The sequence below is a fragment of the Filicampus tigris genome, chromosome 16 (genome assembly GCF_054856515.1).
Source record: "Filicampus tigris isolate MCC_2025a chromosome 16, RoL_Ftig_1.0, whole genome shotgun sequence".
In the NCBI taxonomy this organism is placed as follows: domain Eukaryota; kingdom Metazoa; phylum Chordata; class Actinopteri; order Syngnathiformes; family Syngnathidae; genus Filicampus; species Filicampus tigris.
In genome coordinates, this window is record NC_141232.1 from 18,082,501 (window position 1) to 18,098,285 (window position 15,785).

Here is a 15,785-nt window from a genome sequence, read left to right on the forward strand (position 1 = left end):
AATTCAACTATTTACCATTCATTTCCATTGACACATTCAATTTTTCACATTCACACCATTCCAATTTCCACAAATTCAAGTCATTCAACTCATTCAACTCACATTCAGCTTTTCAACACCCCAAAAATTCATACTTCCCACAATTTCAACTCATTCACCGTTAAAAAAAGCCACAAAAATTCCACTATTAACCATTCATTTCCATTGGAACATTCAACTTTTCACATTTATACTTGACCAATTTCTACAAATTCAACTCATTCAACACACATTCAGCATTTCATCACCCCCAAAATTCCAACTTTCCACACATTCACCTCATTCACACTTAAAAACCCCAGAAAAATTCAACTATTCACCATTCATTTTCATTGATACGTTCAACTTTTACCATTTACACCTTCCCAATTTCCACAAATTCAAGTCATTCAACTCATTCAGCTTTCATTTAGCTTTTCAACACCCCCAAAATTCCTACTTCTCACACATTAAACTCATTCAGATTTAAAAAAAAAAAAACACATAAATGCAACTATTCACCATTCATTTCAATTGGAACATTCAACTTTTCACATTTACACCTTCCCAATTTCCACAAATTCAAATCATTCAACTCACATTCAGCTTTTCAACACCCCAAATATTCATACTTCCCACAATTTCAACTCATTCACCGTTAAAAAAAAACACAAAAATTCCACTATTAACCTTTCATTTCCATTGGAACATTCAACTTTTCACATTTATACTTGACCAATTTCTACAAATTCAACTCATTCAACTCATTCAGTTCATTCAGCTTTTCAACACCCCCAAAATTCCTACTTCCCACACATTCAACTCATTCACACTTAAAAAACCCACAAAAATTCAACTATTCACTATTCATTTCCATTGGAACGTTCAACTTTTCACATTTACACCATTCAAATTTCCCTAAATTTAAGTCATTCAACTCATTCAGCTCACGTTCAACTTTTCAACACCCCCAAAATTCCTACTTTCCACACATTCAACTCATTCACACTTAAAAACACCAAAAAAATTAAACTATTCACCATTCATTTTCATTGCAACGTTCAACTTTTTACATTTACACCTTCCCAATTTCCACAAATTAAAGTCATTCAACTCATTCAACTCACATTCAGCTTTTCAACACCCCCAAAATTCCTACGTCCCACACATTAAACTCATTCAAACGTAAAAAACCCACAAAAATGCAAGTATTCACCATTCATTTCCATTGGCAGATTAAACTTTTAGCATTTACACCATACCAAATACCACAAATTCAAGTCATTCAACTCATTCAGCTTTCATTCAGCTTTTCGACACCCCCAAAATTCCTACTTTCCACACATTCAACTAATTCACACTTAAAAACCCCAGAAAGATTAAACTATTCACCATTCATTTCCATTGCCAGTTTTAACTTTTAACATTTACACCATTCCAATTCCCACAAATTCAAGTCATTAAACGTATTCAGCTCCCATTCAGCTTTTCAACACCACCAAAATTCCTACTTTTCACACATTCAACTGATTAACACTTAAACAAGCCACAAAAATTCAACTATTCACCATTCATTTCCATTTGCACATTCAACCTTTCACATTTACACCTTCCCAATTTCCACAAATTCACGTCATTCAACTCATTCAAATCATTCAACTCACATTCAGCTTTTCAACACCCCCAAAATTCCTGCGTTCCACACATTAAACTCATTCACACTTAAAAACCCACAAAAATTCAACTATTCACCATTCATTTCCATTGGAACGTTCCACTTTTCACATTTACACCATTCCAATTTCCACAAATTCAAGTCATTCAACTCATTCAGCTCACATTCAACTTTTCAACACCCCCAAATTCCTACTTCCCACACTTTCAACTCATTCAAACTTAAAAACCCACAATTTCACCATTCATTTCCAATGGACCAGTGTTATTGCCCCTTGGTCTCCACAGTGCGGCGGCCATCTTGGACAGGGACATTAGCTAGACTAGGGATACTCACCCAGAGGTCTCACCGGTGCGGCGGCCATCTTGGGCAGGGACATTAGCTAGACTGGGGACCCAGAAATGGACCAGAAGTTGCCCAGATGACCCGAAAACTGACCGGAAGTGACCCAAATGACCTGGAAATGGACCGGAAGTAACCCAAATGATCCAGAAATGGACCGGAAGTGACCCAAATGACCCTGAAATTAACCAGAAGTGACCCAAATCACCCAGAAATGGGTCGTAAGTGACCCAAATGACCCGGAAATGAACCGGAAATGAACCGGAAGTGACCCAAACGACCTAGAAATGAACTGAAAGTGTCCCAAACAACCCGAAATTTGACCGGAAATCTTATCCTCCCTTCTGATTTTTGATGTCCTCCTCATTCCAGGCCGTTCGCTACAATTTGAGGTCATTCAACTTCATTCAAATTCATTCAGTATCATTTCAATGCATTCCAGTTTTTCATAGAGGTCATTCAACTTCATTCAGTATCATTCAACTTCATTCAACTTCATTCTACTTTATTCAACTTCATTCAGTATCATTCAACTTTATTCAGTATCATTCAACTTTATTCCACTTTATTAAACTTCATTCAACTTCATTCCAACGCATTCTACAGTTTCTTTTCAGCTTCCTTCGCCTTCACATGCAATTTCTCCTGAAATTGCATTCTCAAGATGTTTGAAGGTGAAAAATTCATGACATTGAGGCTCCTTTCTGTTTTCCCAGCTAACTTTTATGGTTTCCTCAAATTTCAACTTTTTTCATCCCCAAAAACCCTGTTCATTTCCAATGGCACATTCAAACTGTAACTACTTCCGCATACTTCATCCGAATTTCAAATTATTCAAAAAATTCATGCCATCAAAACTTGTATTTTTTTTGCCCCTAACATTTACGGTTACCCCAAAATATTACTTTTTTCAACCCCAAAAACCCCATTCATTTCCAATGGGCACATTCAACACTTCCCCATTTACTGCGTTGGTTCGATTCCCGCTCAGTCCACAATATTTCATAGAAGTCATTCAACTTCATTCAACTTCATTTAGCTCATTCAACTCACATTTCACATCACCCACAATTCCTATTTCCCAAAAATTAAAATTATTCAACCTTAATAAAACCATTCAAAAATTCACCATTTATTCCCAATGGCACATTCAACACCTCACATTCAAACCATTCATATTTCAAATTCACAAGATTCAGCTCATTCAACTCACATTGGTTAAGCTTTTCAACACACCGGCAATTCATACTTTACAAAAATTCAACTTATTCAACCTTAAAAAAAACATTAAATTCGCCATTCAGTCCCACTTGCACATTCAACATTTCAGTTATACATGCTTCCAGTTAATCTGGTTCATGTGAGTTGAATGAGCTGAATAAAGTTGAATGACCTCTGAAAAAATGTGGAATGAGCGGGAATCGATCCAACGCATCCATTGGTGGACTCCTACGCACCTTCCCGCAGCCTCAGGTCTGCGGACCAGGCGCTGCTCGAGGTGGTGAGACCAAGAGGAGCTTCAGAGGGGATCGAGCCATTTCAACTGCTGGTCCTTCCCTCTGGAATGACCTTCCATTGGTTGTTAGGCAAGCCCCCTCTGTCCATTTTTAAAACCCGGTTGAAGACACATTTCTTTTCTCGGGCTTTTGATCAGACCTGATATTTTCGGCTCTTTTCCGGTGTCAATTGTATATAGTGTTTAAGGTCAATTCATTGGCTTCATTATTCATATTTTATTTATATTTATATATTATTTATGTCTATATTTATTCATCATCATCGGCGGTCACTCGTAGTCGAGTATGACTATCCTCCTTCTTGGTCCTTGTGGGTCTTCAGGTGGGTTTGGAGGCTGATCCTGGACCCGATGACTCTGGTGCAGTGTGGACAGGGGAATGCAGAGGTCGTGGGTTTCTCCAGGGGACTCTGTCTTTTGCTGAGTGTTCCCAGGTCTTTAAGTCTATGTGGCACTTCTTTAGGTTGGTTTTAAAGTTGTCATTATACCTTTTCCTTTGGCCCCCAGGGGCCCGTTTCCCTTTAACAAGCTGTGAATAGAGAACCTGTTTTGGGAGGCGAGAGTCAGGCATACGAACAACATGGCCAGTCCATCTTAGCTGGTTTTGGGCGATGTGTGGCGGTGATGGTGGGAATGTCAGCCTCCTCCAGGACACTGGTGTTGGTGCATCGATCCTCCCAGCTAATCCTGAGGATTTTCTGGAGGCATCTCTCAAGTGCCTTTAGGTGCCTGCTGTATGTGGTCCAGGCTTCTGACCCATACAGAAGGGTGGGGAGTACCACAGCTTTATAAACCTGAATTTTGGTCTTCGCTTGCAGGTCACGATTTTCAAAGACTCGCTTCCTCAGTCTTGAGAAAGCCCCACTGGCACAGCTGAGGCGATGGTGTATTTCGTCATCTATGTTGGCTCTTGAGGACAGGAGGCTGCCAAGGTATGGGAAGTGGTCCACATTTTCCAGTCTGGTGTTGTTGATGGAGATGTTTGGGGGTAGGACAGGCATACTGCTGTTTGGTGGTGGTTGCTGGTGGATCTGAGTCTTTTTTATGTTGATGGCTAGACCAAGCTGGTTGTATGCTTTCGCAAAGGCAGATATGACATGTTATCATGCAGCAGTCTCAGTACCCGGATATACTTGTCTGGGCAGCCCATCTTTGCTAGGACCAGCCAGAGGGCCTGACGGTTCACTGAATCAAAGGCTTTGGTGAGGTCTACGAAAGCTATGTATAATGACAGATTTTGTTCCCGGCATTTTTCTTGCGGTTGGCGAGAAATGAAAATCATATCTGAGGTACCTCTGTTTGGGCGAAAACCACTCTGAGATTCAGAAAGGATGCTTTCTGACAGGGGGGTGAGCCTGTTTGCCAGCACCCGAGCAAGGGCTTTCCCTATGGTGGACAGGAGAGAAATGCCACGGTAATTTCCGCAGTCTGTCTTGTCTCCCTTCTTAAAGATGGAGACTATTAGGGCATCCCTCAGCTGTGCTGGGATTTTCTCTCCCTCCCAGATTTTGAGAAGTAGGGCATGGATGTGCTTAAGCAGATCAGGTCCACCTTTCTTCAGAACTTCTGCTGGGATACCATCAGGCACAGCAGCCTTGTTGTTTTTAATCTGCTCAATGGCATCTTGCACCTCATCCAGGCTGGGTGGCTATCCCATGCCCTCAACAATGGACTGTTGAGGTAGTTGATCTAGGGCCCCCATGTCAGGAACAGTGTGCCTATTTAGGAGGTCCTCGTAATGTTCCCTCCACCTGTTTGTTATTGCCTCCTTGTCCTTCTGCATCAGCAGCCCATCCTTGGAGCAAAAGGGGGTTAGGCAGCGGTTGCTGGGGCCATATACCGCTCTTATGGCTTCGAGAAACCCTCTTGTGTCTCCTGAGTCGGCAAACTGCTGGATCTCCAGAGCCTTCTCTGTCCACCACTGGTTCTTCAATTGCCTGACTCGTGTTTGGACAGCTGCCTTAGCTTTTGCATGGGCTGCTCTTTTCACCTTGCAGTGGATGTTATTTTGCCAAGTGATAAAGGTTTGCCGCTTGACGTCAATGAGCTGCTGAATCTCTGTGTCATTCTCATCATACCAGTCCTGATGTCTCCGCTTTTTGTGACCAAGGATACTTCTGCAGGAGTTCATGATGGAAGTAGAAAGTGTTCTCCAGTGTGTTTCAGTATCCTCTGGGTACTGTTGGGGCAGTGCTGCGCCAAGGGCATCCTGGAGTTGCTGTTGGTAGTTGCTGTGATCCAACAGCTCGATGTTAAGTTTTGGCCGGCTCTGTCCTTTCTGCATCCTCCTCTTCCACATTAAGCGGATAGACATGATGGAGCGAATGAGGCGGTGGTCGGTCCAGCATTCATCTGCGCTGGTCATTGCTCTGGTGTTGAGGACATCACGGCGGTCTTTGGAACGGACAATGATGTAGTCGATGAGATGCCACAGTTTGGAGCGAGGATGCATCCATGATGTCTTGTGCTTGTTTTTTGACGGAAGAGTGTGTTGGTGATGACTAGGTTGTGCTCTGAGCACTTAGTTAGCAGTAGTATGCCATTGGAGTTAGTGTTTCCAACCCCCTCTCTTCCCAGGGTGCCTCTCCATAGGTGATGGTTTCGTCCCACTCTGGCGTTTAAATCTCCCAGTAGGATTAGCTTGTCCTCCTTGGGGACTTCAGATAGGATTTTATCCAGGTCAGCGTCGAAGGCCTCCTTAACTTCATCCTGTGCATCTAGCGTTGGTACGTTGCATTAATAACTGTGGCCATCTGACTGCTGGCAAGCATCAGGCGTATGGTCATTAGGCGCTCGTTGATGCCCACAGGGAGTTCGTGGAGGTGGCTGATGAGACAGTTCTTAATAGCAAAACCCACACCATGGATTTGTGGCTCATTTGTAGGCTTTCCTTTCCAAAAGAACGTATACCCTCCTTTTTCCTCCTTGTCGGGTCTCGGAGAGTGCAGCGATGTCGATCCGGAACTTTCTGAGCTCTCTGGAGATGATGGCAGTTATCCTTTCAGGTCGATCGCTGGCTTGGTTGTCTGTTTGGTTGTCCAGGCTCCAAAGTGTAATTGTTTTCTGTGTTTCTGACTGCATGGTGGTGATCCCTCTGGATACGGAATTCCAGACAGGATTTTGTGAGGCAGGCTATGTTTAGGGTACCTTTTCTAACCCCCTCCCCTACTGGGGTGAGCAGAGTGGATCCTGAATATGGCTGCTCAGTCATGGGTGCAGCTGCCGAGATGCTCTTTCTGCCTCAGTCCCGGAACTTAATGATTGAGTCCGACACCCACCGCCTGTGTGCCAGGTTGTGGCTAGGGACTCCCAGACTTCACTGTCCTGTCCCCGTTACCACTTCCTGATTGCCACAGGACTTTGCATCCGGGATGTAGCATGGATGCGTCTTTTAGCGTGGGGAGACTGATGCGCCTGCAGCCACCACACGATCCTTGGCAGAGGTGGGTCTCGAACCAATGGCATGGAATCTGTGACGACTGGAGACCACCCTCTGTTGCAGCCTTCCTCCGCCTTCAGTGTCGTTGTGACTTACAGTGTCATCCACCGCCACTTCCACCGTTGAGGACTTTGGACCGCACTTTGTCTGGAACCTCCCCTTCAACCTTACCGCCATGGTTGAACCTACCAGGAGCTAAACTCCAGACGGCATCGCTCTTAGGTTCATTGGAACATGCAAGGCTCTCCACCATGGCAAGGGGGTTGTTCTGTGGAGGGCCTATATTTATTAATACATGTATCACAGCCTTTTATTGTTTTTGTTCTATTTATTGTATTGTTTGTAAAGTACTTTTGTACAGCTCTGGCTGTTATGAAATGCGCTGTATAAATAAAATTGTATTGTATTCTATTGTATTGAATGGTCCATTGGAAATGAATGGGATTTTTGGGGCGAAAACAGTTTAATTTTGGGGGGACCATAAATGTTAGGGGCAAAAAAAAATACAAGTTGTGATGGCATGAATTTTTGGAATAATTTGAAATTTGATCGGGGTGAATCGGATGAAGTATGTTGAAGTAGTTACAGTTTGAATGTGTCTTTGGAAATGAATGGGTTGTCACCACTCACCATTAAATGGCAGACATTGCGCTTACACTAGGTCTTCTACTGCCCTCTTCTACAATGTGAGCAGGCCTATTTTTTTTTTTCAGATTTAGAGTGATAGGCAGGTCAAACATATATACCTCAATAATATAAACATTTTGAGTGACTAGATATTTATGGAAAAATTGCACAAAATGAGTTGGTTTGCTGTTGAGCCATTTTGTGCCGTCCTTCTATGGTAACTGAGAACAAATTTTTTGTTGCGTTAGGTGTGACAGGTGTTTTTAACAAATCTTTCAGTTGCAAACTCCAAACCTGGTTTCAATTTTTTAGTAATCCAAAAAATATATTTATATTTTAAATAATTACACCAAATCATAATTAATGCATGAAAGGGTTAACTTTTTTTTAAAATTTAGATTAATTAATATAGGCGAAAGTAACTTTTAAGCTGTCCACTGTAGTGACCACTGTGCATGAAAGGAGACAAAACAAAGAAATAAGGCCATCCATCCATCCATTATCTGTACCGCTTCTCCTCACAAGGGTCGCGGGGCGTGCTGGAGCCTATCCCAGCTGTCTTTGGGCAGTAGGCGGGGGACACCCTGAACTGGTTGCCAGCCAATCGCAGGGCACACAGAGACAAACATTCGCACTCACAATCACACCTAGGGCCAATTTAGAGTATCCAATCAACTTACCATGCATGTTTTTGGAATGTGGGAGGAAACCGGAGTGCCCGGAGAAAACCCACGCAGGCACGGGGAGAACATGCAAACTCCACACAGGGAGGCCGGAGCCGGGATCGAACCCACAACCTCTGAACTGTGAGGCGGACGTGCTAACCAGTCGACCACCGTGCCGCCAGAAATAAGGCCATTACCAAATATCACAAATTCAAGCTATTCCATACTCTTAACCATGCTCGTGTTGTATGGGACCAAAAGCTAAACCGAGGGGCCTATTGGGCGGAATATTAGAAGTATTATATCAAAACATGTCCAAGTGCAGCATCTACTTAATGAGTCAAATCTGGATTTCTTATGTTTATCTGAAACGTGGCTTCACGCCAGATCACCAACTGCTGGGATACATGTACCAGGTTATAACAACTTTAGAAAAGATAGGGCAGAGGGTAGAGGAGGAGGGGTGATGTTACATTAGGGATCATATAAAATGTAAACAGATTCATTGGTCATGTATGAACAATCGGGAATGTCCGGGTGTAAACATAACAGTTTCCCCACGAATGTCCTTCATATTGATTGGAATTTATAGACCACCATCAGCTCCCAGTATTTTTTATGAGCATTTGCTGGCTATTCTTAAAAAACTTGATCTTTAGAAAGAAATCATTTTACTTGGGGGTTTTAATGTAAACTTGAATGACAGAGTAAATACTAAACAACTTAAATCACTGACAGACAGCCTAGACCTATTACAAGTTGTTAAAGAGCCTACTAGAATAAGTAAATCAACAGAAACATGCATGGATCTGGTTTTTAGTAACAAAAGGGGAAAAATACAAAACATATATAATATGATAACAGGTCTATCTGACCACAACCTAATACTCTTTTCTAGAAAATTGTCCAAAAATAGGTTTAATAATTCCACCAGTGAAAAAACAGAACAATTAAGAATGAAATGGACAATTTAGAAAATGCCCTAAATCAAATAAATTGGTCTGATCATCTCCCTTAAGCCGTTCGCGGAGGCAGTCCACTTGCCAGATCGTCATCGCTCCAAGTCGAGTTTGTACCTTTTAGCCCCTTTTTGTCGTGTTTAGGAAATTGCAGTGCTCACCGAGTCTCCGTCCTTGTTACCCTCTAGGTCCTCCTGCTCTGTGCTTCGGCCCTCTCTGCTCGCCTGCCTCCCAGCCTGCCTGCATCGCTGTTGCCAGCATCTTCACGAGCCCCCACCTCCAAGATCTCTTTAACAAACTTTCACTCACTCCACCTGCTCTTGATTGATTGGACCGTGCCTAGGAACACTTCATGGAGCGATTCCTGCCATAGGAACTGCCTAATGTCCGCTCCTATGCCCCCTGTTGGCCACAGTCAGCCAGAACTTATTGATTTATCCCGTGTTCCAGTAGCCTACCACGACCTTGCCTAGGTATTCAGTAAACATCGAGCCACTTCTCTGCCATCTCACAGGCCGTATGACTGCGCCATAGACCTTCAACCCGGTGCCCCGCTTCCCAGAGGTCGACTTTTTAACATCTCGCGACCTATATGGAGGCCTATATCAACGAGTCCCTCGAATGGCACCATTCGGCCTTTCTCATCTCTTTTTCATTGACAAGAAAGACAAGACACTCCGGCCGTGCGTGGACTATAGGGGCCTCAATGAGATCACCATTAAGAACAAGTACCCTTTACCCCTTATCGACTCCGCTTTCTCCCCACTTCATGGAGCCACCATTTTCACCAAGCTCGATCTACATCAGGCCTATCATCGAGTCCGCATTCAGCAGGGGGATGAATGGAAGACGGCCTTCAACACACCAATGGGCCACTATGAGTACCTAGTCATGCCTTTCGGCTTGACTTATGCCCCTGCTGTCTTCCAAGCCCCGGTCAATGATGTCTTGCGTGACATGATTGGAAGATTCGTTTTTGTTTATCTGGATGACATCTTGGTTTACTTGAGTTCCCGCTCCGAACATGAAAGACATGTACGCCAGGTCCTCAAATGCCTGCTTGAGAACAAGCTGTATGTTAAAACTGAAAAGTGTGAATACCATGTATCGCGAAACACTTCCTGGGCTATGTCATTGCCGAAGGACGGCTCCAGATGGATCCAGCCAAGGTGAAGGAGGTGGCGGAATGGCCCAGTCCGTCGACATGCAAAGATTGCAACGGTTCCTTGGCTTTGCCAACTTCGACTGGCGCTTTATTCGAAACTACAGTCAGGAAGCAGCCCCTCTCACCAACCTCACTTCTACCTCCAGACCGTTCCACTGGTCTGTGGAGGCCAACCTTGCTTTCGAGAGATTGAAGAAATTGTTTTCATCCGCACCTGTTTTGGCCCACCCTGACCCGGGTAGGCAATTCATTGTTGAGGTGGATGCATCCGTGGTGGGGGTTGGCACTGTGCTGTCCCAATGGTCTTTGGAGGATGGTAAGGTCCACCCTTGTACCTTCTATTCCCACAGACTTTCCCAGGCAGAGAGGAATTACAGTGTCGGCGATAGGGAACTCCTGGCAGTTAAGATGGCACTGGAGGAATGGAGGCACTTCCTTGAAGGAGCAGAACACCCATTTGTTGTTTGGACTGATCATAAGAACCTCCAGTACATCCACTCCGCCAAGCGATTGAGTTCCTGCCAAACGAGGTGGGCATTGTTGTTTGACCGCTTTACGTTTACTCTTACCTATCGTCCAGGGTCGAAGAACACAAAGCCTGATGCCCTGTCTTGTCTGTTTGCGGTGGACGAGCCCTGCACCGGTCCCGAACCTGTCCTGCCGTCCACCTGCCTGGTAGCTTTTCTCACCCTCGAAGTGGAGGGGGTGGTCAAGGATGCCCTGGGGAATCACCCTGTTCCTGGGGGTTTCCCTGCAAACTCCTTGTTTGTCTCGGACTCCGTCCGTTCTTAGGTGCTGCAGTGGGGGCACTCTTCTAAACTTGTTTACAGTTCCGGCGCTGCGGTTAGCCTTTTCGTGTGTTTTTGTTCCTTACTATTACTCTACCTCATACCTTTTTCATATAGTTGATAGTCGTAACTTGCGTAGCAATGGACACCCAAACTGCGGTATTCTTGCTGCTGCTGGTGGCTATTTACTGCGCGATCGTGTCCGGCAACTTGGCTCGGAGCCGCGCCCCCATTGTTTACAGCCGGAATCAGCTGTTAGCACTCCGTGCTAACCCTGCGCCGGCTCCTGGGGCGAGACCCGATATCCCCCTTGAGCTGAGGAGGAAGAGACCGGGATCTCGTGCGGGGGTTAAATGCCGGGAAAGGAGGAGACGATACCATCCCGTCCTCCCGTCTGTTATCATGGGGAATGTTAGATCGCTCCCCAACAAGATGGACGAGCTAGCGGCGCTTACCCGGCATGAGAGGGACTTCCGGGAGGATAGCCTGATGCTATTCACGGAGTCGTGGCTAACAGCTCTAACGCCGTACGCGGTCGTAGAGTTGGACAGCTTGCAAATCATACGTGCGGACAGGACGCTGGAGAGTAAAAAGAGGAAAGGAGGAGGGCTGGCTGTGTTTGTGAATGATAGATGGTGTAATCCTGGGCACATCACGATTAAGGAGCAGCTTTGCGGCAGGGATATTGAGCTACTAGCTGTTGGCATGAGGCCATTCTACATGAGTTTAGTCATGTGATCGCGGTGACCGTCTACGTCCCACCAGCTGCCTGTGGGACACAGCCTGTGATGTCTTGACTGCAGCAGTGAGCAGGCTACAAACACAGCACCCAAATGCCCCGATACTCATCTCTGGTGACTTCAATCATGCCTCCCTTTCCTCCTCTCTGCCTTCATTCACACAGTATGTCACCTGCCACACCAGAGACAATAAAACACTGGACCTTTTCTATGCCAACACCAAGGAGGCATACACATCACTGCCCCCCCCCACCGCTGGGCAAAGCTGATCACAACCTGGTGGCTCTCCAGTCTGTGTACAAACCTCTGGTCTGCAGGCAGCCAGCTGTGACCCGCACGGTTCAGAGATGGTCTGGAGAGGCCGAGGAGGCCTTAAAGGACTGCTTCAGCACAACTGTGTGGGACGTATTCAGCGATGCTCACGGGGAAGACATTAGTAGTCTAACGGACACTGTTACAGACTATATAAATTTGTGCATGGAGAACACCATACCCACCAGGACAGTAATGTGTTTCTCCAACAACAAACCCTGGGTCACACCAGACATAAAAGCTCTCCTGAAGGAGAAGAGGATGGCTTTTGCGTCAGGCAACATAGAGGTGCGGAAGACTGTGCAGCGCCAGCAGAGGAGGAGGATCAGAGAGGGGAAAAGGTCCTACAGGAAGAGGATGGAGGAGCAGCTGCTGCAGAATAACGCCAGGGGAGTCTGGAGGGGCCTGAAGACCATCTCAGGCCACGGACAAGCCAAGGCCCCAACTGGGGGGGACCTGCAGTGGGCAAATGAGCTGAACCTCTTTTTCAATAGGTTCGATCAGATGCCTGCACCCACTCAGTCTCTCCTGCTGCAGCCTTCACCTACTCCTCCTGCTGGGCGTGTCACCCCCTCCCCCCTTTTCTCCACAGTCTCCAGCTCCCATCTACACCAGATAGCCACCACTCCCTCCTGCCCAGCCTTGGCCTTCACAACATCTCAGGTGAGGAACCAGCTGAAGAAGATGAAGGCGAGGAAGGCAGCGGGTCCAGATGGCATCAGCCCCCAGCTCCTCAAATCCTGCGCAGACCAGCTGTGTGGAATTGTCCAGCACATGTTCAACCTGAGCCTGAAGCTGGGCAGGGTCCCCCAGCTATGGAAAACATCCTGCCTGGTCCCGGTGCCAAAGACCCTCCACCCGAAGGAGCTCAACAGCTTCAGACCAGTGGCGCTGACGTCTCACCCTGGAGGGACTGGTCCTTGTCCACCTGCGCCCATGGTGAGCTCCTCAATGGACCCACTCCTGTTCGCATATCAGCCTGGCATCAGTGTGGATGATGCCATCATCTGCCTCCTCCACACTTCACTCTCCCACCTGGAGAAGGCGGAGAGCACTGTGAGGATCATGTTCTTTGATTTCTCCAGTGCTTTCAACACCATCCAGCCCACCCTACTGGGAGACAAGCTGGAGCGGGCGGGGGTGGCCCAACCACCTCACCACATGGATCCAGGACTACCTCACAAACCGGCCACAGTATGTGAGGACACAGGACTGTGTGTCTGACGTGCTCCTCTGTAGCACGGGGGCCCCACACGGAACTGTCTTGGCTCCCTTCCTGTTCACCCTCTACACCTCGGACTTCAACTACAACACCCCTACCTGTCACCTGCAGAAGTTCTCTGACGACTCTGCGATTGTCGGCCTCATCACAGGCGGAGATGATCGGGAGTACAGAGAACTTACTCAGGGTTTTGTGGACTGGTGCCAGCAGAACCGCCTCCTGATCAATGCGGGGAAATCCAAAGAAATGGTGGTGGATTTCGGTAGGCGCCAGCACTCTTCACCTGCACCAGTGAATATCCGGGGAACAGATGTTGAGAGAGTCTCAACTTACAAGTACCTGGGTGTTCATCTGAACAATAAACTGGACTGGAGCGACAACACAGACGCCCTCTATAGGAAGAGTCAGAGCAGACTCTTCCTACTCAGGAGACTGAGGTCTTTTGGGGTTCAGGGGACATTCCTCAGGAACTTTTATGACTCGGTGGTTGCATCGGTCATCTTCCAGGGAGTGGTCACCTGGGCAGGCGGCGTCTCGGCCCGTGACAAGAAGCGGCTGGACAAACTGGTCAGGAGGGCCGGCTCTGTCCTGGGCTGCTCCCTGGACTCTGTGGACTCGGTGGGGGACAGGAGAATGTTGGCCAAGCTGTCATCAATGCTGGACAACCCGGACCACCCCCCAGGGCACCCTAACAGCACTCCACAGCTCCTTCAGTGACAGACTGTTACACCCTCGCTCTGCAAAGGAGAGACTCCGCCGTTCCTTCTTGCCTGCTGCTGTCAGACTCTTTAACAATAACATTGTGTAGTCTCTACAAACTGGCGGACATTAGTGCAATTGTGCAGTCCTGCACCTGAGCTCATATCGTGTAATACCCAATATTCCCCACTACTGTAATACCGTGCAATACTCAACATTCCCCACTACTGTTAGTCTAGTTTTATTTTTATCCAATGCTGTTCCTTACATTTCACTACAGCACTGCAGCACTGTCACTTACTTAGAGTATTTTTCCTCTGTACTATGTACAGGCCAAAATGAGTGTTCCTCATACTTTTTATGTAGATGTATGTTGGTGTGTATATACATGTGTATATACACATGTTACTGCGTATATTTACATAGGTTTGATCCTGAATATTTGCCGTCAATGTTATACATTAATGGCTCCATTATGCCGCCGTCCCTGTGTGACCAATATCTTTGCTGCTGTAACACTGAAAATTTCCCCACTGTGGGATCAATAAAGGCATTCTTATCTTATCTTATCTTATCTTATCTTATCTTATCTTGCCATGGTCACACATCGCTCTGGACTTCGTTAATGGACTACCACCCTCTACAGGTAACACAGTCATTCTAACCATAGTGGATAGATTCTACAAGGCGGTACACTTCCTGGCGCTCCCTTCTGCCAAAGAGATTGCTGACCTCCTTGTCCAACATGTGATTCGCCTGTATGGCATTCCCGCTGACATTGTCTCTGACCGTGGCCCCGAGTTTACCTCGCGGGTCTGGAAGTGTTTTTGTGCCGCCCTTGGGATTAGTATCAGTCTGTCGTCTGGCTTCCATCCAAGGGGCAATAACACTGGTCCACTGCAAATGAATGGTGAATTTTTTTGTTTTTTTTTAAGTGTGAATGAGTTGAATGTGTGGCAAGTAGGAATTTTGGGGGTGTTGAAAAGCTGAATGTGAGATGAATGAGTTGAATGACTTGAATTTGTAGAAATTGGAATGGTGTAAATGCCAAAAGGTAAATCTGCCAATGGAAATGAATGGTGAATAGTTTAATTTTTGTGGGTTTTTTAAGTATAAATGAGTTGAATGTGTGGGAAGTAGGAATTTTGGGGGTGCTTAAAAGCTGAATGTGAGATGAATGAGTTGAATGACTAGAATTTGTGGAAATTGGAATGGTGTAAATGCTAAAAGTTAAAACTGCCAATGGAAATGAATGGTGAATAGTTGAATTTTTGTGGGTATTTTAAGGGTGAATGAGTTGAATGTGTGTGAAATAGGAATTTGGGGTGTGTTGAAAAGGTTGACCAATAGAGTTGAATGAGAGGAAAGTTGTGAATTTCAAATTGGAATGCTGTAAATGTGAAATGTTGAACATAGCAAAGGGAATGAATGGCGGAATTTTGTGGGTTTTTTACGGGTGAATAAGTTGAATTTTTGGAAAGTAGGAATTGTGCGTGTGTTGAAAAGCTTTGCCAATGTGAGTTGAATGAGTTGAATCTTGTGAATTTTAAATTGGAATGGTGGAAATGGGAAATGTTGAAAGTGCCATTAGAAATGAATGTTTTTTTTGGGGGTGAAG

General features: G+C 45.7%; 1 protein-coding gene across 1 annotated transcript; it reads right to left on the minus strand.

The window, feature by feature from the left end:
- Positions 1-4,605: 4,605 nt before the first annotated feature.
- LOC147135057 (uncharacterized) lies at positions 4,606-6,551 on the minus strand. The gene is made up of 2 exons (XM_086056175.1): positions 5,263-6,551; positions 4,606-5,199 (listed from the first exon to the last, which is right to left on the minus strand). Exons 1-2 carry the CDS (start codon positions 6,001-6,003, stop codon positions 4,606-4,608), a joined length of 1,335 nt encoding a protein of 444 aa, XP_085912301.1. The 5' UTR covers positions 6,004-6,551.
- Positions 6,552-15,785: the final 9,234 nt, after the last annotated feature.

Excerpts from the sequence above, each read along its gene's own strand:
- LOC147135057 (XM_086056175.1), bottom strand. The coding sequence starts at position 6,003 with ATGCATCCTCGCTCCAAACTGTGGCATCTCATCGACTACATCATTGTC. Across the intron at positions 5,200-5,262 it reads ACCTCCTAAATAGGCACACT|CCACCCAGCCTGGATGAGGT; the intron begins GTTCCTGACATG and ends GGCATGGGATAG.